At 36.3% G+C, this 24,952-nt stretch overlaps 1 protein-coding gene across 1 annotated transcript in view; it reads right to left on the minus strand.

The window, feature by feature from the left end:
* SPATA17 (spermatogenesis associated 17) overlaps positions 1-24,952 on the minus strand; it is a 233,015-nt gene that overhangs the window by 79,109 nt on the left and 128,954 nt on the right. Inside the window, exons 7-8 of the mRNA XM_025397478.1 lie at positions 23,064-23,267; positions 12,231-12,379 (exon numbers count right to left, since the gene is read on the minus strand). Of these exons, the coding sequence (XP_025253263.1) occupies positions 12,231-12,379; positions 23,064-23,267 (353 nt within the window). The remainder of the gene's footprint in view (positions 1-12,230; positions 12,380-23,063; positions 23,268-24,952) is intronic.

The raw sequence follows: 24,952 nt of genomic DNA on the forward strand, positions 1-24,952 counted from the left end.
TAATTTAATTACCATTTTTAATTACTTTTTAATGTATCTAATTTTTAGAATATTGTGGGATCCAAATACAACACCCCCGGGAGGCTACATGCAGCTCACAAGCTACTAGTTTGCGACCTCTGGTTTAGAATTTTAAAGTGAGTAGCTCCGTCAATGATTTTAAGGTCCCTGACAAGATAAATTATATCTTAAATTACTGTGCAAACTTTTGTATGAGATCACCAAATCACCATTAGTTATTCTTAATAAATTGTGAACGTACCAAAGATGTAACAAAATGATTTTTAAACAGAAGACTATAGATTGTACAATATATAGAGGGTTTAATGTGATGTTAATTCCCAAAGAAAATATAGGAGAAGTAGCAACTAGGTGATAGTTACAGGGGAAAGTAAAATCTACTAATGAATGACTTCCCAATAGCCAAATCCTAGATATCCTTTTTAGTTTTCTTTCTTTCTTTTTCTTTTTTCTTTTCTTTCTTTCTTTTTTTTTTTTTTTTTTTTTGCGACAGAGTCTCATTCTGTTGCCCAGGCTGGAGTGCAGTGGCGCGATCTTGGCTCACTGTCCACCTCCCGGGTTCATGCCATTCTCCTGCCTCCACCTCCAGAGTAGCTGGAACTACAGGTGCCCGCCACCACTCCTGACTAATTTTTTGTACTTTTTTTAGTAGAGATGGAGTTTCACCATGTTAGCCAGGATGGTCTCGATCTCCTGACCTCGTGATCCACCCATCTCAGCCTCCCAAAGGGCTGGGATTACAGGTGTGAGCCACCACGAACAGCCTCCATTTTAGTTTTCACTGAATTTGAACTTGCATCAAGCTGTTCATCCACTTCTTGTAGCCATCCTCTTTGATTTGCACAATCTCTCCTGGTTCTCTTTCTTGCTGTCTCTGTTTCTTGACTGACTCATCATATTCTGCCAATATCTGAAATTAATGACTCTTAACCAGAACTGTGCATTTGAATCACCTGGGCATATTTTGCAAATATATATGCCTACTGAACCAAACTATCTGTGATTGAGACTTGGGAATTCATATGTGTATAATTTTAAACCTCAAGGTGATGCAGTTAAGCAATCCTGACTAAAAACTACTGCCCTAACATTAAAACAATTCCTATAAATCTGTAATTTTCTCTCTATATAGTTTCTCCTGAGGGATTATTCCACCACCAAAGTTTTAACTATCACCTCTACACTGATGATTTCTAAATCTTTATCTCAATACACAATATCTTTCTTTAACTGAAGAACAGTATTTTCAAATGTTCACTATGGATATTTACCTTGATACGCTAGAGGCACCTCAAATAGAACTGCCTCCAAATTAAACTCACACCCAAATCCTCCATGCTATCAAACTTGCAATGCTTCTTATATACTTTTCCTTAGGTAAGTCAGAACATCACCCTCTAGCCAGTCACCTAAGTCAGAAGCCATCAAGTCAGGGCATGAGAGGACATTCCTGCCTGTGCTCTCAATCTGAGGAGGTTCTTGCTTGTGGCTCTACGGTCACAGAAAAACTGTATTTGATATAATGTGACACACCCTCTCCTAGACCACAGTTGTGGTCTATTAGTATGTTAATAGACCTTTAACTTAACCCTATTTATTGTCTATTTTGTTCCAAGCCTATGGCATACATGAGCCAATTTGTCAACATAAATTGAGCAAAACAGATTCTCTCTCAGAAATTTGAACTGAAAAACAGAAGCAGCTGTGGGTTCTAGAGCTGGAAGGTTATGTTGAATTAGGAATGGGTGGTAACTAAGTGAAAGCTAAAAATTTATGGGAAAGAAAATTCATGATTTAAGAATCATCAGAGAAGCTAGTCAGCAGAAAGAAGAAGCAGACGTGCAGAGGAAAGCCGAGATGCCACTAGAAGAAGAACGCCATGTCCCTACAGCCCCCTACTCGTCTTAGTCCAGTTTTCCCTTGGGTCTTTACATCTCTATAAAATTCCTCAATGTATCTTTTAAACATCCCCTTAGAATCTGGAGTTTCCTTGAATGGATCTTTGTTCTTTGCAAGTAAGAAAGCTCTGAGACAGTGATCCTAAATGCATCTGTGCCTCTGACCACACCATCCAGACCATATCAGGCTTGCCCCTAAATCTGATTTAGGGTTTATAGCAAACTTGTCCAACCCATGCCCCGTGGGCCACATGCAGCCCAACACAAATCTGTAAACTTTCTTCAAACATTATAAAATTACTTGTTGTGATTTTTTTTTAAGTTCATCAGCTATCAGTAGTGTATTTCATGTGTGGCCCAAGACAATTTTTCTTCTTCTTCTTCCAATGTGGCCCAGGGAAGCCAAAAAAACCTGGTTATAAGATCCTACCTGTAAAGTGGCTTGTCAACCTTTCTCTATCCTCCATTACTAACATCTCAGCTCTGCGGCGAGTCCTCCTCATCTCTGACCTGGACTGTGGCCCCAGTGACTCTGGCCTCTGTCCCCATTGACTCCCATTTCTAAACCATCTCCATAGCTAACAGAGTGATATCTGCAAGCTATCTGATCTTTCACTCAGGGCCTAAAACACTGTGCTGGTCTTATGAGTGTCTCTACAGCATAAAGTCCAAACACTGAAAGTGTCTTTTTATGACTTGTCTGATTATATATACTAAAAGTACATATTCTCAAATGTATCACTGAAAGTATTCCAAATTATCAAATTATATAGATTTTTAAAATCTTAAACTTCTTTAGATGCAGGTGTCTGTAAGAATAGAATTCTAGTATTCTGTGGTCATTTACTTAAAAAAGCTTTTTGTTTTTCTTTCAGAGAAACAGTGGACAAAAAGAGAGCACAGTTCTCACTATACAGCCAAAGTAATACAGGGCTCTTCTGTAGACAAATTCTAGAACTTCTTAATTATACACAGGCTTATTATCTATATCCCCAGTGTTATAAAGTACCAGAACTTCATTAGAAAAATTAAGCTGGAAAAATGAAGGCAGCACTTTGTAAATTTCCACTGGAAATTAGCTGGGAGAGGCAGAGGAATACTGGATCAAAAGAGGGTAATCATGCTTAACTGTGCCCTAGAGCACCCGCATGTATAATACGATTTGCACAGTAACTACCTCTCCTATTACTGCTTGTTTGGAGTATTCTATGTTAATGGGGTTAGCTAATTCAGTATTTTAACTTAAAAAGGCTCTGCTGATTAATAAATGTTGCACACTGTGCTAGTAATTAAAATAAATGGAAGAGTTACAAATAAAAGTTGAATTGTTAAGAAAACATTATCTGAAAATATATGATAATCTCTATCATAATACAGTAATAGTTCAGAAAATATGCAAATTTTAAAGGTCTAAAGTCTGAAAAAAAAAAACCACACAAGTCAAAAAAGTTTTGAGATATGTTAAATTTTCTTTTCGCTATTCTTTAATGATAAATAGAACCAGTGCTCACTCGTATATACCACATTGTAAAATGTCCTTTCTAAAAACTGTTACTTAGATCTTGTTTCTTAACCTTTCCTGCAACATTTTTCTCATAGTAATGACTATGAAATGATACTTAATTAGAAATTATATTTAAAGTTTTAAAAGTGAGTAATTTACTCACTGTTTACTGATATTTACTGCAACGGAGCATGGTTTCCCTATTTTTAGGGGCCTGTGGACACCAAGCACAGAAATAAAGGAAAATTCTGAGTCCCTTCAAGGGAAATCACAGCCCCAGAAGTAAATAAGTAACTTGTTCCAGAGCTATTTGCTTTCCCTGTAGAAACTAAAGATAACATCTTACCATAGGTCCCTGAGTTGTCTTTTATGGGCTCAGACTCTCACTGAATGGATCTGTTGGCACTTAGACCCCAGGAAAGCGGGAGTGAAGACTAAACTTTAACTATCACCCTTTGTTGTAAGTTCCTTCATAAGGGGCTTGGGGGAAGTCATTCCCCCTAACCGGTTAACATTTTTCTATTCACTTCCAATTTTACTTTTTTGAATTTTGAGACAGCGTCTCACTCTGTCACCTAGGCTGGAGTGCAGTGGTGCAATCTCGGTTCACTGCCACCTCCGCCTCTCAGGTTCAAGCGATTCTTGTGCCTCAGCCTCCCAAGTAGCTGGGACTACAGGTGCCCACCACCACAGTTGGCTAATTTTTTTGTAGTTTTAGTAGAGATGGGCTTTCACCATGTTGGCCTGACTGGTCTCGAACTCCTGACCTCAAGTGATCCACGTGGCTCAGCCTCTCAAACTGCTGGGATTACAGGTGTGAGCCACCACACCCAGCCATGATCCCAAATTTTTAAAGAGAGTTTCTCTTTCTTAGCCAATTGCCAATCAGAAGATTTTTAAATCTACCTACCATCTGTAAGCTCCTGCTTCAAGATATCTCACCCTTTTAGGCCAAAACCAATGTGTGACCTTCAGGTACTGATTTATGATTTTGCCTGTAGCTTCTGCTTTCCTGAAATTTGCTCCTGCCTTTAAAAATTCTTACCTGCAGGCCACTGGGGAGGTTGGGTCTTAAGCATGAACTTCCTTGAATCTCCTTGCTTGCTGCCCTGCAGTAAACACCTTCCTTTCTGTCACTGCAAAAACCTCTAAGTTTTACTGTGGTGGGTGAATGGACTGCATTTTGGTTTTATAATATTACCAGATCCAGTATTTACCAAGGCCCCTATCTAAGCTAGGTTGCAAGTTTGAGTGAAATGAAGGCACATTAGGTTCATAGCTATTAGTTCCAGCAAGTGGACGAGCTCAAGAAATAGAGTTATTAGTTCTGTTATGCTACTAAATGTTTATGGGATGTCTCTCATTTCACCTACTCGGAATAACTATCAGTAAATTAATACTTTTTTATTTTTATAAAAGATGTAGAGACAGCTATTGAGCTGTCTATACACAGTTTCTTAAATGAAAGCCTATATAAGTTTAAATTATAGCTACAATATGCTTTAATCATGAACTCCTCTTCATAGGGAAACTCCAGTCGCTGTTACATTTTTTAAATCCTCAATGTCTATACCTTAAACCTGTGGAAGACTCTTGAATCCTTAGGGATTTAAGGAGTTCCTTCAAATTTAGCTCCAGATTATAATTAATCTAAACACCAAAGTCTGACCTAGCAAGGTAGCTTCTTGATTTGAAAGCCTGCAGGAAGAACATTTGCATTTATTTTCTTTTGCTGTTATAACAAATCACTACAAAATTGGTGGCTTAAACAATATTATTAACTTATCATTCTTGAGGTCAGTGGCACAAAATAGGTCTTACTGGGCTAAAATCAAGGTGTTGGCAGGACTGTGTTCCTTCTAGAGGATCTAAGAGAATCCATTTCCTTGCCTTTTATGACTTCTAGAGGTGGCTTATATTCCTTGGTGGCACTCATGCCCCAGCTTCAAAGCTAGCAAAGGTAAATTGAACCCTCCTCACATTGCATCACTCTGATCTCCTTTCATGTAGTCAAAGTTTTTTCTGCCTCCCTCTTCCATTTTTAAGGACCTTTGAATTACAAAACTGGCCCCACTCTGATAATCCAGGATAATCTCCCTACCTAAAAGTTCCTAATTTAATCAAATCTGCAAAGATCTTTTTATTATATAAGGTAATATTCACCGGTTCCTAGGATTAGGACATGTGAACTCTTTGGCAGGGCAATAGGGATCGGGGAAGCATTATTTTGCCTAACAGAAAACTAATTGAAGCTAGTTGATTCTCATTTCTATTGTAATATCCTAAATCCACTCTATTTTGGATATAATTATAGTCTCCTGTATTAAGCCAGAATGTTTACAATTAACAGAAGATATTAATGTATAGGACCTTTACACCTCTCATAAGACCTTAGTGAAGCCCATATCATAGCTTATATCATCTGATTTATGATTGCCCACTCCACTCCATTTCCGCTGTCTTGATGGGTAAATTAAACATTGAATAGCTCTGGTACCATTATGGCCTCCCTTTTCTTCTACCTGTTAATAATAATAACTGTTTTTCCCATTTCATCTAAGTGACTTTCATGGTCCCATTTCATGTTTGGAAATATTCCTTGAAATGTCCCCCTCTGAAATTTTAAAGCCTAAAATTCTCTATGATCACCATATCCCATAAATAAGAAGTACAGTATATGTAACATTCTGTCATATTTTAATAAAGAAATAATAAATATACATATAATTGCACGTGTAACCAAAAATTCCTGGATAGACACACAAGAAAGGGTTGACAGTAGATACCTCTGGAAAACATAACTGAGGATCAGTGAATAGTGTTTAAAGTTTTTACAATAAATATGTGTTGCAGTTTTAATGTTTTAAAAGGTAAACAAAAAATCTTCTTTATTTTTTTAAATGGATTTGAGGAGATTCATAAATCAAAGGAAGTAGAAAATTTCTAACAGAAACAAGAGAGAACCAGGGACATAAAGAAGAATGAAAACAGCTCAGTATATCTGGAGCACAAAGTTCTTTACAGAATATGACAAAGATTAGCTAGAGGAATAAGCTTGAATCAGATCCAAAGAAACTGTTTCTTGAAATAAGAAATTAAACTTTATCCTAGGGGCAATAAAAAGCCATTGAAAGGCATTTTAGCTGAATAATAATAGCACAATTGAATCTCTTTAGTGCTCATGTGGTAAAATGCACGGAGCGGGAGTAAGACCAGGTAGACCAGGTTGAAGGGATTTTATGGCAATTAAAGTTAAGGAATTTTAAGGTGCCTAAATTAAGACAGTGATAGTATAAAGGGGAAGAGGCTGAATTTGAGAAACACTTAAAAGGTAGAATAAACAGGACTTGAGGACTGATAGGATATGGATGATGCTGGAGGAGAAGGTAACTCACAAGTCTCCCGCTTGTGCAGAGAGTTGGTGATGCAATTCACACTCAAGAAAAGAAGCAGGAAAGTGTGTTATATACTGCGTTTAGAACATCTGGTGGAGATACAGACAAAGACAGCAGTTGAAAATGTAAGCCTGCAATGTAGGATCAAGATTGTACAGATTTAGAGTTGAAATCATTGGCATAGAGATAGTAGCTAGTCTTTCAAGTAGAAGCAACCATTCAAAGATTATACAGAAGAAGAAGAGGAAGGAGGAGGAGGAGGAGGAGGAGGAGGAGGAGGGGGAGGAGGAGGAGGAGGAGGAGAATATCGAATCTTTCTATCATTTTAGTTCTAACCCCTTACCTATTACCAAAATTACTGCAATATTTATCCTAATGAGTTTCATTGCATCTAGCATTACTCTTCTCAAATGCATTTGTCTCTCAATCAAATTTATATTCTTTTTATATCATCCACCTTCTCTAAAAAAAAATAAAAAATTTTCCATTACCTATAGGATAAACCACCAACTCCTTGGTCTTCAACTTTTTTGCAATTTTTCTTTTTCCTGTTCTCTAATATAAATATTAGCCTGTCAAATTTGTCTTGTCATTGTTCCGTCAACTTTTCCTACCATTGTTTTTCTTTTCATATCATCAGCCTACTTTTATCTACTTTCTGTTCTTTCCTCTATCAAAATCTCAACCATCTTTTGCATGATCTAACTCAGTTCCTTGTCTGTCAAGAATGCTGTCTGAGATTATCAGAGACCAGAGATAACTCGACATGTTAAAAATATATACATTGTCTCTTACACACACTTGACCATCTATCAAGTACTTGGTAAAAGTTACTAAAAATTTTCTTAGGTTTTCTGGTTGGTTTCAGCTATATAAGTTCCATGAGAGTAGAGGCTATGTCTAATTTATTCACCACTATGTCCCTAGAGCTTGGAACTATTCCTGACATGTAAACATCTTTTGGATCAATAAGTCATCCTTTTTATTTCCCACAATATCTAGAAGGGACCTTTTCATATAAAGATTGCTTCATAATTATTTATTAATTACTTATTTGGCTTCCTGGCTTCATAAGGATAGATATATGAGTGAGGGAAATAATTTTCTTTGAGATAGCATGAGAAAATTGAATGAGTTCCTTTAAAAACAAGAACAAATAAAGCTTTAAAATGACTTCCAAAAAAACTTCTGTAATCTATCTTCCATGTCTTTATTATTATTGTCCTATTTGCTATGTTTATTTTAAAGAAGATGTGTAACTAACAGCTAAAATCTACCAGCCTGTGATTATTAAGAAGCATTTTGTCATTCCCAATAGTTAACTAGGAATGTAATGCTATGAATTGTGTTCTCTCAAAATGTATATGCTGAATTCCTAACACCCAGTACCTCAACATGTTACCTTATTTTGAAATAGGGTTTGATATGGTTTGACTCTTGTGTTTGCACCCAAATCTCAAGTTGAGTTATAATCCCCATTGTTGGTGGAGGAATCTGGTGGGAAGTGATTGGATCATGGGGGCAGATTTTTGCCTTGCTGTTCTCATGATAGCAAATGAGTTCTCATGAGATCTGGTTATTTAAAAGTGTGGCACTTCCCCCTTTGCTCTCTTCTCCTGCCACCATGTGAAGATGTGCTTGCTTCCTCTTCACCCTTCCGCCATGATTGTAAGTTTCCTGAGGCCTTCTAGCCATGCTTCCTGTACAGCATTTGGAACTGTGAGTCAATTAAACCACTTTTCTTCATAAATTGCCCAGTCTCAGGTGGCTCTTTATAGCAGTGTGAGAACGGACTAATATAGGGTCACTGCAGATGTAACAAATGAAGATGAGGTCATGCTGGAGTAGGGTAAGCTCCGACTCTAATATGTATGGTGTCCCTAGAGCAAGGAAAAATTTGGACACAGACAGAGACATAGGGAGAACACCATGTGAGGAAGGCAGAGATCAGAGGAATGCTTCTGGAAACTGAAAACCATAAAGATTAATAGCAAACCACCAGAAGTTAAGGAAGAGGCATGAAGAGATTCTTTCTCACAGAGAAGGAACCAACTCTGCTGACACCTCCATCTTGGACTTCTAGTCTCCAGAATTGTGATACAGGGCATTTCTGTCTTTTAAGCCATCCCTTTGTGGCACGTTGCTATGGCAGCCCTAGCAAACAAATACACTTAGAAAATGTGTCTTTTACATGCATAAAGAGAAGACTTCAATGAGGTTAGGACGCTGTGGTGTAGGCAGAACTGTGCTCGTTGTCCTCCTCAACATCTGGTTCTCCAAGCTAGGGGATAAAATCCAGCCCATCTTTGGAATCTGTGATTTCTTACAACTTCTTTGATGTCTTAAATACAGAATTACATTTGTAGTAATACAAAGCATGTTAATAATTCTCTTTTATTAAGACCCTACTATGTTCCTGTTCCTGACACCTTATACTCATCTTCTCTATCAATCCTCATTACCACCTTTTAAGGTAACATTTCTGCTTCATCTTACAGACAGAAATATAGAGTTTCAGGTAGGCTAAGTTACTAACCTAAGATTATACTGCTGTTTAATGGAACTAAGATTTGAGTTCATATAGATCTGGTTCCAAAGTTTATACTACTACTACTATAACACACTGCAATTTTCATAATGATATGAAAACAAAAGAGCTAAATGTATTAAACTCTCAGATATAATGCTATCCTTTGATTCCTTAAACTTAGAAATAAAAAGCTCTACCTTTCTAGGTCTAGATAGCAGGCTCCTGATATACTACTTTTTTTTTTTTTTTTTTTTGAGACATAGTCTTGCTCTGTTGCCCAGGCTGGAGTGCAATGGCACGATCTCGGCTCCCTGCAAGCTCCATCTCCTGGGTTCACACCATTCTCCTGCCTCAGCCTCCCGAGTAGCTGGGACTACAGGCGCCCCCCACCACACCCAGCTAATTTCTTTTTGTACTTTTAGTAGAGACGGGGTTTCACCATGTTAGCCAGGATGGTCTTGATCTCCTGACATTGTGATCTGCCCACCTGGGCCTCCCAAACTGCTGGGATTACAGGCATGAGCCACCACGCCTGTCCCTGATATACTACTTTTAACTTCTTATAGGTAAAGTTGGTTTTGTGGTAAAAGGACCCTTTGCGTTAACAAACCATGAATTTTTGTGACAGGACTATGCTTCGCGGAATTATTATCTGCAAAGATATAAAACATACATTTCTAACATTTCTTTTGCCATACAAGATACAATAATGCATTATCCAGTATACAAAAAACAAAATGGTTTCAGAAGAAGCTATGAAAAAAAAATCAGTGTTTCAATTCTAATAATGGAATTATCCTTAGGCTAAAGACCAATTACTTAGCCTGGTTGCAAAAAATATGATAGCTTTGAATCTATAAGAAATTTTTTTAGCATCTCCAACTGGGCTTTTTTCTGATTGGTTGAAAATCTTAGAAAGACTCTGCAATCTCTGAAAGACTCAGAGCAAAGGGTCATCAGCAACACTGTGGAAGTTGAAGATATGTACAAGTATTCCATGGAAAATACAAATCGAGCAACTTTCATTGGGGATAACATTGATACCTGATCTTTCTGGGCTTACTAAGGATAATAGTAAGAAATGATATCCCAGTATGTTTAACATATAATGATTTCTGTAGAAATATCAATCAGATAATCAATAATCATCTCAATTATTTGTTTGAGCAATTAATTGTGCTATTTTCTAAACCTTTGCATCATTGGAAATAGAAAAAGAATTCTGAGTAATATAACTCTTTAGATAATCATAACTAAATTTTATATTTTGCTTGGCTAAGTCTGAGAAGCTTTAATCTTCTACAATATGTGTGGTAAAATGAATCTACCTCCTCAAAACTAACTGGAAAAAAAAGTTCCTTATTTTCTTACTTATCATATGTCGAGTTAACCCAATCAATTATTGAAAGAATCTGCTAAACACTCTACAGCTAATTATTTCACTTCAAGTAATCGCTATAAAGTGAAAAATTTTATAAAAATTACTTGAGACGCCTGCCAATTTTGTCTTTGATGTTTGTGTAAAAATTTTTCTTTTTTTCAAGTCTCCTCAGAAATGTAGAATTCAAATAAAGCATATGTTATGTGTACCTGTATATATATCTTCTAACTGTTAAAATAATCCAAAATCCACTACAATGGATAAGAGGTAATTCTAATTTTTCTCTATATCAAAACACACTTTAAAAATATTTTATAATTATTATATAAATTATTATGTAACAATTAGCACATGTATTATGTAAATGCAATAAATAATTATAATTTTATATGTTATATTTTGTATTACATAATTTAGGATAATTTATATTATACCAATATTATCACTGATATTTAGTATTATAATAATGTAATAATGTCTTATTTAGCATATAAATAATATTAAAAATATAATTGCAAAGATAATTATGAGACATTATAGAATAATGACAATAATAAAGCCATTTTAGTTAAAATGATCTATTTATAAATGACAAATAACTCTATTGATGACAAAGTGTCTTTCTTCTTTTTTTTGAGACGGAGTCTCGCTCTGTCGCCCAGGCTGGAGTGCAGTGGCCGGATCTCAGCTCACTGCAAGCTCCGCCTCCCGGGTTCACGCCATTCTCCGGCCTCAGCCTCCCGAGTAGCTGGGACTACAGGTGCCCGCCACCTCGCCCGGCTAGTTTTTTGTATTTTTTTTAGTAGAGACGGGGTTTCACCGTGTTCGCTAGAATGGTCTGGATCTCCTGACCTCGTGATCTGCCCGTCTCGGCCTCCCAAAGTGCTGGGATTACAGGCTTGAGCCACCGCGCCCGGCCGACAAAGTGTCTTAAGAGAGAGAAAGTGCCTGAGAGAAAGATGTATGAATTGAGATCCAAATCAATGATGCTAATAAAATAATTTAAAATTACATATGCTATTAAATCATTCTTCACCTTTTTCAGTCATCTTTCTCAGTCATAAAGAAACTAACCTCTTTCATGATATCTGATTTATTAAAACTACAATGTTATATCAATAGATCAAAATGATATTTAGTCCACGTTAAGAAAAATATTTCTTCCATCTTGTTGGATCTTATTTTAGGCGTATCATAAATATGTATGCTTTCAGTATAGATAATTAAGAAAATTATCTTCACAGATACATAGATAGTGGTCATTTATCCTCAAAATGCCGATCTTTTTTTGTCTTTTGAGTTGTCAAAAGAGTTTTTGCCATCAATACTGACCTCATTTAAATCATTTGCATATTGAAAAATTATCGCTTTGGAACAGATTAAGGGTGGCTTTACCTTTTCTCACAAATAAAAGATTTTTTACAGCATTAGGAAATAGAAAAACTAGAAAATTTAAGGCACCAAATATGGCACAGCTATTTTTGTTAAGTTAAGAACTCACATATTGTCATTTACATTTCGCACCCATTGCTCTCTTCTGAGCTCCTCTCTGGCCAACTTTAATTCATTGATTGGTTCTGCCACCCACAACGTTGGCTCCAAAGGCTTGTAGCGTTGTTCTAATACTTCGGTGATATCTCGGAAAGGCCCCTGACAAGACAGGATGAGGAACATATTTTATATGGAAGATTTTTTTTGATGTATTATTGATGACCAAGGCTAGTGAACATCCACAAAGTATAGCAGGTTTACTAAGTTATTTTTAAAACACCATTTGTTCTTCATTGAGTTAGAATATACATGACACAATATCACTTATTTTCAAGCAATATTCTCTCAAGTAAAATTGATTACATTAAAAAACTTTAAAATTAAACAGAAATTTCCCCACTTCCCTCAAGAGATCTTCATGTTATAACTGATAAACTTACTATAGGTTGCTTTCTTTTCTAAATTTACAAAGCACATTTTGTTTAGTATAATTAAAGAAAGAATTGTCTCCCTTTTTGAGTAAATACAAATATTAGGAAAAAAATTCCAAGCGTAGCTTTCCAAGAGCCCTTCTATAAATAGAAATAGGAGAGTATGTGTTTTTTCATTAAGTTTAAATTTTTTGGTGAATGTCAAATCTCACATTTAATAGGCAGCCTCCTAAACAGAGAAGAACCATAACTTTTATTTAGTTTAAATGTTATTTATTTAAAATTGTAAACTCTATTGTTCAATTACTCTGATACCAATAGCAACCTGTTAATGACACAAATACTTAGCAGAGGAAAGTCCACAGCTGCACTGTGAAAAGTAACTTACAACATATCCTGCTTTCAAGTTAGTTGATATTTATACTAGTTACTAAAATCCACTGGTTGTCTAATTAGTATCATATTAGGCACAACACAAATCAAAGGCAGCTCAAGATTTTGCTGTGCCATTAATTGCATATTGGGTTTCTTTCATCACTATTGTGCATGAGAGAAGTAATATTAAATGGACAAAGATTTCTAATCAAATTCCTTATTCTTAAAAATATCTTCTTTAAATAGGTTATCACTAACAAGACACAGCTGGAGTTACTGCAAGCACTGAGTGAAGACTGTGGGGCTAATAAAAAGAAATGATTCACGCCTCATTTATGTTCACTTATGTTTTACATTAATAGAAACCAATAATAGGAACCAGTTACCATAAAAGTCATGGACCGTAAATAACACAAATGGCAAATAAGTATCATCTAGTACTTTTCACAGCTGGACAGGAGGATTGCTATATTTGAAAGTAGTTAATGGATTTTCATTGGAACTTTACTTTTTAAAGATACAGTGACATGATTCCAAATCCACTATTAAGAAATCAAATGGGACTTTTTTTTTTTCTTATTCTTATTCTTTTACATTGACACAGTCTATGACTTAAAAAATTAATATTTGGTTGTATGACAAGGGGCAAACTATTTCTCTATGCTGATATTCAGCATACCTAAAATGGAATAATAACTACATCACAGAATTTCTCTTAAGATGTGTGACATCTTAAGATGTGTAACACCCTTACCACGTACTTAGAACACAGTAAACACTCAAACTGGCTCCCACTACATTGTTGTTATTATTATTATTACCATTATTAGTTTCAAGAAGAATTTTTAAAAGGTTTTGAGCAATAGTAGCATCAAAGAAATACACAATGGCCCAAGGCTATGACTTTGAAGAGACCGGCATTCACATGGAGCAAAGGTCTTCTCGGTGGTCAAGCTATATGCCTTCTAACCTTTGTTGATAAGCAAACATAGCACATATTTACTTGTAGGCTTACTCTACTATTGTTCTGGAACTTACTAGTTCCAATGAGACTAGAAAATGACAGAGAACAAGCCCTGCTTAAGCTTAGAATGAAAGTAAACGCAGTCTTCCTTTTGGGTTCACTACCACCTTCATGATCCCTGAACTTTCTGCAGTCATGTCCGGGTCCCTGTGTCTTTGCAGTGCCTGGTCCACACATTTATACCTCAGACAATTAGCACCTTGTCTTTGAGCTCAATAGTCTTCCAGCTCCTTGATTAGTGAACTTGACACCCCCTGTCAAGTTTCTCTTACATCAAATTTTTGTTGATTTATATTTCTTTTGAAAAACTGCCTTTTTTGGATATCAGGCTATCACCTATCCCAGTCATGCCCAGAGTGACATGGGAACCCAGGTTTTGTAAATATATATCTATATTTATATATCTATATATCTACGTGTGCCTTTCACCTATCAAACTTTAGATATGCTGATTGTACTTATTTCCAATTAATCCTTAGAATGCCTAGATCATCCAAGACTCAACCTGACCCTACAGATATTTCTGGACTCTTAGCTATGGTTTTTCAATGTTTAGTTTATGTTGCCTCCACCTAAGCCCTAGTTATGAGAGTCAAATATACTTATGTTCTGCTGTGTTTTTCATAATTCATGTTATTTATAGTCATTTCGTATTTTTAAGCTTAATTATTAAAACCATAAAATTGTCCCAGATTTTAAAAAAATTCACCTGGCAAGTAGAGCTACTCTGATTAGAGTACAAGTATTATCATTTGGGCATAATCTTAAATGTCACCAATGAGGTATATACTTTTTTATTATTGGGTAACACACAGGAATATGGCTCAGAAAAAAACAAAACAAAATGTAAATCCCATTTTGGGAAAATAAAAAGAAGAAGGGAAAAAGAAAAGAAAAAAGAAGAATACTGAAGAAAAGAGGCAAAGGAAGTAAAGAGAGGAGAAGGTGTTAAGAAAAGACGACAGAAGGAAGATTGAGAAGGAAGGAAAGATAAGAGAATGAAGAACAGGGCAGTGGGGATGACATAGCCAGAGGAAAAGGAGGAGGAACTTAAAACAGGGAAGGAAGGAGACAGAAGAAGAAGGAAAGAAAACAACATTGAAAGAATAAATAAATAATAGAAGAGAATAAAAAAGAAAGAAGAGAATATATTAGTAGGGATCACTATTTTATAGCATGCTAGATAAATGTAATTCAGGAGTATGTGTGTGTATATATATGTAAGTATACATATATACATATGCAAATACATATTTTAAAATTCCTCCATATATTTATATATTTTCTCTATATAAACATATATATGTCTCTCTCCATACACAGACACACACACACAAGCAAGTTGTTTTACAAATGTGTGTAATTTTCTATTTTTATACTTATACCATATATATATATATATATATATCTCTTCCATATGGGCTGATACACCATTTATACATATATATTTTCCATATACCTATACATCATCTGTATATTATTTCTATATATGTACCTTTTTCCTATGCATTCCATACATACTAAATACACTTATTTATATATGTCTATGTGTACATAGAATGGTATGGAGGAAGAAAGCCATGTAAGGAATGAAAATGGTTGTACAGAGGTTGTATTGAGAAACAGAGATGAAGAATGAATACTGACAATTGTAGAAGAAGACACATCATTAAAAGTATATTAAAAGCAGGGCAATACAGCAAATGTAGTAACATTATAAAACACCTATACCATAATATTACATGTTTAATGGTTAATGTGGTGAATATTGTATAGTGTGGTAGTTTGGTTCAGGTGACTTTCATGGTGTTTTCAGCTCAGAAATATTTACATGCCCTTATTTTATTCATGCCATGTAATTTTCACATTTCCTAAAAAGTTGCATGCAAAATTACTCTATGAATTCCATGTAGAACCAATAGCTATACAAATGAATATAGCATGCAACATTTTTATTATTATTATTATTATTTGAGACGGAGTCTTGCTCTGTCACCCAGGCTGGAGTGCAATGGTGCAATCTCTGCTCACTGCAACCTCTGCCTCCCAGGTTCAAGCGATTCTCCTGCCTCAGCCTCCCAAGTAGCTGGGATTACAGGCGTGTGCCACCATGCAAGGCTAACTTTTGTAGTTTTGGTAGAGGCGGGGTTTCACCATGTTGGCCAGGCTGGTATCGACCTCTCGACCCGAGATGATCCACCTGCCCTGGCCTTCCAAAGTATTGTGATTACAGGCGTGAGCCACCGCGCCCAGCCACAATATGGATTATTAAAAATTTAAATATGCAGGAGATAGAGACACAAAAAACCCTCCAAAAAATCAATGAATCCAGGAGTTGGTTTTTTGAAAAGATCAACAAAATTGACAGACCACTAGCAAGACTAATAAAGAAGAAAAGAGAGAAGAATCAAATCGACGCAATTAAAAATGATAAAGGGGATATCACCACCGACCCCACAGAAATACAAACTACCATCAGAGAATACTATAAACACCTCTACGCAAATCAACTGGAAAACCTAGAAGAAATGGATAATTTCCTGGACACTTACACTCTTCCAAGACTAAACCAGGAAGAAGTTGAATCCCTGAATAGACCAATAGTAGGCTCTGAAATTGAGGCAATAATTAATAGCCTACCAACCAAAAAAAGTCCAGGACCAGATGGATTCACAGCTGAATTCTACCAGAGGTATAAGGAGGAGTTGGTACCATTCCTTCTGAAACTATTCCAATCAATAGAAAAAGAGGGAATCCTCCCTAACTCATTTTATGAGGCCAACATCATCCTGATACCAAAGCCTGGCAGAGACACAACAAAAAAAGAGAATTTTAGACCAATATCCCTGATGAACATCGATGCAAAAATCCTCAATAAAATACTGGCAAACCGGATTCAACAACACATCAAAAAGCTTATCCACCATGATCAAGTGGGCTTCATCCCTGGGATGCAAGGCTGGTTCAACATTCGCAAATCAATAAACATAATCCAGCATATAAACAGAACCAAAGACAAGAACCACATGATTATCTCAATAGATGCAGAAAAGGCTTTTGACAAAATTCAACAGCCCTTCATGCTAAAAACGCTCAATAAATTCGGTATTGATGGAACGTACCTCAAAATAATAAGAGCTATTTATGACAAACCCACAGCCAATATCATACTGAATGGGCAAAAACTGGAAAAATTCCCTTTGAAAACTGGCACAAGACAGGGATGCCCTCTCTCACCACTCCTATTCAACATAGTGTTGGAAGTTCTGGCTAGGGCAATTAGGCAAGAGAAAGAAATCAGGGGTATTCAGTTAGGAAAAGAAGAAGTCAAATTGTCCCTGTTTGCAGATGACATGATTGTATATTTAGAAAACCCCATTATCTCAGCCCAAAATCTCCTTAAGCTGATAAGCAACTTCAGCAAAGTCTCAGGATACAAAATTAATGTGCAAAAATCACAAGCATTCTTATACACCAATAACAGACAAACACAGAGCCAAATCATGAATGAACTTCCATTCACAATTGCTTCAAAGAGAATCAAATACCTAGGAATCCAACTTACAAGGGATGTAAAGGACCTCTTCAAGGAGAACTACAAACCACTGCTCAGTGAAATCAAAGAGGACACAAACAAATGGAAGAACATACCATGCTCATGGATAGGAAGAATCAATATCGTGAAAATGGCCATACTGCCCAAGGTAATTTATAGATTCAATGCCATCCCCATCAAGCTACCAATGAGTTTCTTCACAGAATAGGAAAAAAACTGCTTTAAAGTTCATATGGAACCAAAAAAGAGCCCGCATCTCCAAGACAATCCTAAGTCAAAAGAACAAAGCTGGAGGCATCACGCTACCTGACTTCAAACTATACTACAAGGCTACAGTAACCAAAACAGCATGGTACTGGTACCAAAACAGAGATATAGACCAATGGAACAGAACAGAGTCCTCAGAAATAATACCACACATCTACAGCCATCTGATCTTTGACAAACCTGAGAAAAACAAGAAATGGGGAAAGGATTCCCTATTTAATAAATGGTGCTGGGAAAATTGGCTAGCCATAAGTAGAAAGCTGAAACTGGATCCTTTCCTTACTCCTTATACGAAAATTAATTCAAGATGGATTAGAGACTTAAATGTTAGACCTAATACCATAAAAATCCTAGAGGAAAACCTAGGTAGTACCATTCAGGACATAGGCATGGGCAAAGACTTCATGTCTAAAACACCAAAAGCAACGGCAGCAAAAGCTAAAATTGACAAATGGGATCTAATTAAACTAAAGAGCTTCTGCACAGCAAAAGAAACTACCATCAGAGTGAACAGGCAACCTACAGAATGGGAGAAAATTTTTGCAATCTACTCATCTGACAAAGGGCTAATATCCAGAACCTACAAAGAACTCAAACAAATTTACAAGAAAAAAACAAACAACCCCATCAAAAAGTGGACAAAGGATATGAACAGACATTTCTCAAAAGAAGACATTCATACAGCCAACAGACATATGAAAAAATGCTCATCATCACTGGCCATCAGAGAAATGCAAATCAAAACCACAATGAGATACCATCTCACACCAGTTAGAATGGCGATCATTAAAAAGTCAGGAAACAACAGGTGCTGGAGAGGATGTGGAGAAATAGGAACACTTTTACATTGTTGGTGGGATTGTAAACTAGTTCAACCATTATGGAAAACAGTATGGCGATTCCTCAAGGATCTAGAACTAGATGTACCATATGACCCAGCCATCCCATTACTGGGGATATACCCAAAGGATTATAAATTATGCTGCTATAAAGACACATGCACACGTATGTTTATTGCAGCACTATTCACAATAGCAAAGACTTGGAATCAACCCAAATGTCCATCAGTGACAGATTGGATTAAGAGAATGTGGCACATATACACCATGGAATACTATGCAGCCATAAAAAAGGATGAGTTTGCGTCCTTTGTAGGGACATGGATGCAGCTGGAAACCATCATTCTTAGCAAACTATCACAAGAACAGAAAACCAAACACCGCATGTTCTCACTCATAGGTGGGAACTGAACAATGAGATCACTTGGACTCAGGAAGGGGAACATCACACACTGGGGCCTATCATGGGGAGGGGGGAGGGGGGAGGGATTGCATTGGGAGTTATACCTGATGTAAATGACGAGTTGATGGGTGCAGCAGACCAACATGGCACAAGTATACATATGTAACAAACCTGCACGTTATGCACATGTACCCTACAACTTAAAGTATAATAATAAATAAATTAAAAAAAAAAATTTAAATATGCAATATTATGTCTACCTTAACTGCTTTTGAGCAGTTAATACATTTAACACACTGAACACTTAATATACATGCAATGGAAATGCTAGAGTTATTATTTTCTTGATAGAATAATTAATAAATTTAATTGCTTGTTGATGCAATGTTATGTTATATATGCAATATGATGATTGCTTACACTAATAGAAAAATAGTAATGTACATAATTCAAAATAGCAAAAATTCAGTTATTCATAATATAAAATTCAGTTTATATTTGGATTTAAAACTATTTTAAATGCTTTCACTAGAATATTGACAGAACTCTTATTTAAAAAGGAATAATGAAACCATACTCTGAAGATACATCCCCCTAAAAAACTGAAAATTTTCCTACTATCTCTCTTGTGTCCCCTTGCTCACTCCACTATGCTTTTCACTCCACTTTTGTAAAGAAAAAAATGGTCAGATTCAGATAAATGGATTAGTTTACTAGGTAATTGAGAATGCTGATACATGGGCCTGGCGTGATGGCTCATTCCTGTAATCCCAGCACTTTGGGAAGCCGAGGCAGGTGGATCACCTGAGGTCAGGAGTTCAAAACCAGCCTGGCCAACGTGGCGAAACCTGTCTCTACTAAAAATACAAAAATTAGCAGGGCATGGTGGCAGGTGCCTGTAATCCCAGCTACTTGGGAGGCTGAGGCAGAAGAATCACTTGAACCAGGGAGGCAGAAGTTGCAGTGTGCTGAGATCCCTCCACTGCACTTCAGCATGGGCAACAGAGCAAGGCACCATCTCAAAAAAAGAATAAGGATATAAATAGAATATTATAGGATCTGAATCAGAGATGAAGAAAAAGAGAAAGCAGTACAAGGGGGAAACTGACTATAGATTTTCAGTTATATTTTATAGCTCTTTCTCTAAGAGAGTATAAACCATCAGTTAATAGTATTAATTATCAGTTAGTAGTTTTGAGAGAGCAAAAAAAAAAAAAAAGATACAAATATTGGGAATTAAGGATGTAATTATAGAGAATGGAAACACAACATATATCACAAATAATTACAGTAAAGTGGGAGATTTTTAATGAAATAGAATGCAGGGCTATCTTATTGCAAGGATGATTCAATGGTTGGGGGTATAAAAGGCAGTCTCTAAGATGACCCCCAAGGGCCCCTGCCTCCTGGTATCCATACCCTTGTATAGTCTTTTGCCCTTGAGTATAAAATAGACTTACTTATTTTGAACGGATAGAACATGGCAGAAGTGATGGGATGTCACTTCCAGCATTAGCTTTATAAGCCTGTGGCTTCTGTTTTGAAAGCTGTCTCTCTCTCTCCCTAGGATCATTCACCCAGAGGGAAGTGAGCTACCATGCTGTGAGGCAGCTCTGTGAAGATGCCAATGTGAGGAGAGGCTGGGGCATGACAACACCCAACCATATGAGTGAGGGGATCTCACTGCCCTCCTATCCCCACCCCCGTCTGAGCCTTCATATGAGATCACGGCCATGGCTGACATCTTTTTTTTTTTTTTTTAAATAGAGACAGGCTCTTGCTGTGTTGCCCAGGCTGGTTGTGAACTCTCGGGCTCAAATGATCCTCCCACCTCACCCTCCCAAAGTACTGGGATTACAGGCAGGAGCCACTGTGCCTGGCCTGGCTGACATCTGGACTACAACATCATGAGAGAACTTGAGTCAGAGGCACTCACCAAAGGCTGTACCTAGAATGACAAACCCACAGAAACTGTGAAGTAACAAATTTATGTTGGTTTAACCCATTAGATTTTGGAGTAATTTCTTATACAGCAATATAGATACACAAGGGCACGCCTATGCAGGCAGCTAACGATCAGGAGTTCTGGGAGTTTAACTGTGTGAGCCAAATCTAACACAATGTAGTTGATACTACATGATGGCAGCTTAATTATTGATCAGGATGATAGACCTGTGGCTCTCTGGGAGTTTTAGGATGGCGACAATCATCACTAATCCCACTCCACTCTACCCTTTAGCCTCAGGAAGTCATTTGCCAATCCTGTGGTACTACAGTCCAGTTATAGTGAAGATTTCCCATTTCTACTATGAGTCTTGCTTTGTTTTGAGCTGTCTCTAATTCTCAAATTTAGATTTTTAAAATTACTCAAACCCAAGTTATGTTTAAAATGGTATATAAAGAAATATAGCATCAAATGAGAGATTAAATTCAATAAAATTGATAATACATATATTCCCAGCAACAACAGGTTATATCAAGTAGTGATATAACAATATTTTTACATAAAAAATCTAGATTCTAGGAAATAATCCATGTTTTAACTTCTTATTCAATATAACAAGATTTAATACCACAGAAGTGTTTGTTCACTTCTTTGGTATATATTAATAAATTACTTTATGTTTATTATTTAAAATTAGAGTTCGCAAAAAATAATTTTCCTCTGGTCAAAAAATGGAAGAAAACAATAACCTATATATATACAGATTATAGACTATATATATGTAGATTGGTCGCCAGACTGGAGTGCAGAGGCACAATCTCAGCTCATTGCAACCTCTGTCTCCCGAGTTCAAGCTATTCTCTTGCCTAAGCCTCCCGAGTAGCTGGGACCACAGGCACGTGCCACCATGCCTAGCTAATTTTTGTATTTTTAGTAGAGATGGGGTTTCACCATGTTGTCCAGGATGGTCTTGATCTCTTGACCTTGTGATCCACCTGCCTCAGCCTCCCAAAGTGCTGGGATTACAGGCGTGAGCCACCGTGCCCGACCCTATATTTTTAAAAAGCAAGACACTATAATGGAGTAGAGAAGGAGCCCATAGAATGGGAGAAAATATTTGCAAACCAAGAATTAATACCCAGAACATATAGAGAACTCCTAAAACTCAACAACAAAAAGCAGCCCAATTCAAAAATGGGCAAAGGACTTAGAATAGACATTTCTTCAAAGAAGACACACAAATGGCCAATATGCACATAAAAAGATTCTCAACATCACTAATAATTAGAAAAATGCAAATCAAAACTGCAACAAGATACCATTTTACATTCACTAGGATGGCTACTATTAAAAAAAAAAAAAAAAAAAGAAAATAATTGTTGGTGAGCAAGTGGAGAAATTGGAACCCTCGTGCCCTGTTTATGGGAATGGAAAATGTGTACAGATGCTATGGGAAACAGTACGGCAGTTTCTCAAAAAATTAAAAATATAATTACAATATAACCTGGCAATTCCACTTCTGAGTATATTCTTAAAAGAAATGAAAACACAGTCTCAAGAAGATCTTTTACACCCATGTTCACAGCAGCATTATTCACAATATAATATGTAAAGTGTGGTCACAACTCAAGTGCCTATTGGCATTTAAATGGATAAACAAAATGTGGTATGTACATAAAATAGAATATTATTCAGCCTTAAGAAAGAAGGAAATTCGGACATATTCTGCAACATAGATGAACTTTAAGAACATTGTGCTAAGTGAAACAAGTCATGTCGGGATGGGGCAAAGGGAAATGGAGAGTTGTTTAGTGGGTATAGAGTTTCAATTCTACAAGACGAACAGAGTTCTAGTGACAGCTGATTGCACAAAAATATGAATGTACTTAATCCCACTAAACTATATAGTTAAAAATTGTTAAATTAAGATAGTGTTATATAAAAACTGCAAAAAAAAGCAAGAATAAAATTAATGACAGAATTCTTATACAGCAAATTAGTACCTGACATTGCTTTCTATTAATAGGTGGTAGAATTTCAGACCGAGGAAAAGAACGGGCGCTTGTACAAGCTAGCCAATCATTAAGGCTGGTGGAGTCCTTCTGCTTAACTTTAGGTCTTCGGTGTGTTAAAGGTTTTGCCTTTTGTAATTGCAACTCCCATGGATCAGGCTCTTTTCTGAAGGGTGAATTGTATATTCCTGGAATCTAAAGAAGAAGAAAGCAATTTTTATTTTTATCCTTAATTTTCAGATGAAATAAAAGAAAGATACAGTTGTACCATGAAACGTTTTCTTATGTTCAAAGAACATTTTAAACTCCAACTGTGGTTCTTAACCAGAGGTGGACTTCAGATTTACCTAAGGGGAGTTTACAAAATACTTATACTTGCCTTTACGCTACACAAGTAAAGGCAATTTCAACACCTTTCAAGATTGAGCACTAAACATTTTAAAAACTAGTGAGCTCAAGTTCCTATCTGTCACACAGCCTTTTTATATCACTATACTTAAGAAAAAATTACAGTAAGACCCTAACTCATTCATTTTGTATTCTAACTATATGCTATGTATATTTAACTATACGTGTAAGTCACACATTCACTCACAGGAAGTCAAATACACAATGCTTGAACAAGTTTCAGGTACAAAATAAGTACTCAAATATTTGACTGATTATTTTAATTATTATTCATTACATAAACTAAGGGCAGCTACCTTAACTTTTGTACTTTAATAATCAAATTGATATCACCTATCATGCTATAGGTATCGCCTATAATATAGGCTATAATACTACATTATATATCGCTCAAAATAACATCCTGTATTTCATGAGTTGTATTCATGTGGTTAGGTGCTATGCTTCTGTAGTGTCATATTATCCTTGCTGTTCTATCACTGACTTTGTCACGCACTGCATCAAAATAGTCAAGAGTACCTACCACACAATAGAGGTTCAATAGATGTATGTGTGACAAATGTTAAGTCAAATTTAGCAGTGTCCATTTTTGAAAATTTAATGTTGTTTGAATATAAAAACTGCATAGAACAAAATTTTGATGGTATTATATTTTAATGGTATTAGATATCAATCTTTGATATATGGTTCCATGAAGCCTTATATCAAAATATATACACATATGTGTACACATAAATATCATACACAAATGCATATTCAAAAGGGGAAGTTACATTTTAAAGGGCAGTATGACTTGTTTGGTTTCTTTGTAGACACTCTGGACTATATAAAGAATATATCCATTACATTTATCTGTTCTTACTAAAAATGTGATTTCTCTTATGCCATCAAAATATCTATAAACATTTCTGTTTGCTACATTTACTTCATGGAATCAGCAGTTCCAAAGCAGTAACTAAGATAGCTGTCTTCGAAAAACTGTCTAAGAAAAGTTTGTATTTCCAGCCTAACTCAACAATAAGTGTTAACCTCTATCAAATACCTACCCAGGCTGGATTCAACGTCCTATCCCAAATGCAATATACTATCCCAAATGCAACGTCCTACCGCAATTGCAATGTCCTATCCCAAATGCAACGTGCTATCCCAAATGCAATGTCCTATCCCAAATGCAACGTCCTATCCCAAATACTACGTCCTATCCCAAATGCAACGTCCTATCCCAAATGCTACGTCCTATCCCAAATGCTACGTCCTATCCCAAATGCAATGTCCTATCCCAAATGCAATGTCCCATCCCAAATGCAACGTCCCATCCCAAATGCAACGTCCCATCCCAAATGCAACGTCCTATCCCAAATGCAACGTCCTATCCCAAATGCAACATCCTATCCCAAAGCCAATGTCCTATCCCAAATGCAATGTCCTATCCCAAATGCAATGTCCTATTCCAAATACAATGTCCTATCCCA

The sequence above is a fragment of the Theropithecus gelada genome, chromosome 1 (assembly GCF_003255815.1).
Source record: "Theropithecus gelada isolate Dixy chromosome 1, Tgel_1.0, whole genome shotgun sequence".
Lineage (NCBI taxonomy): Eukaryota > Metazoa > Chordata > Mammalia > Primates > Cercopithecidae > Theropithecus > Theropithecus gelada.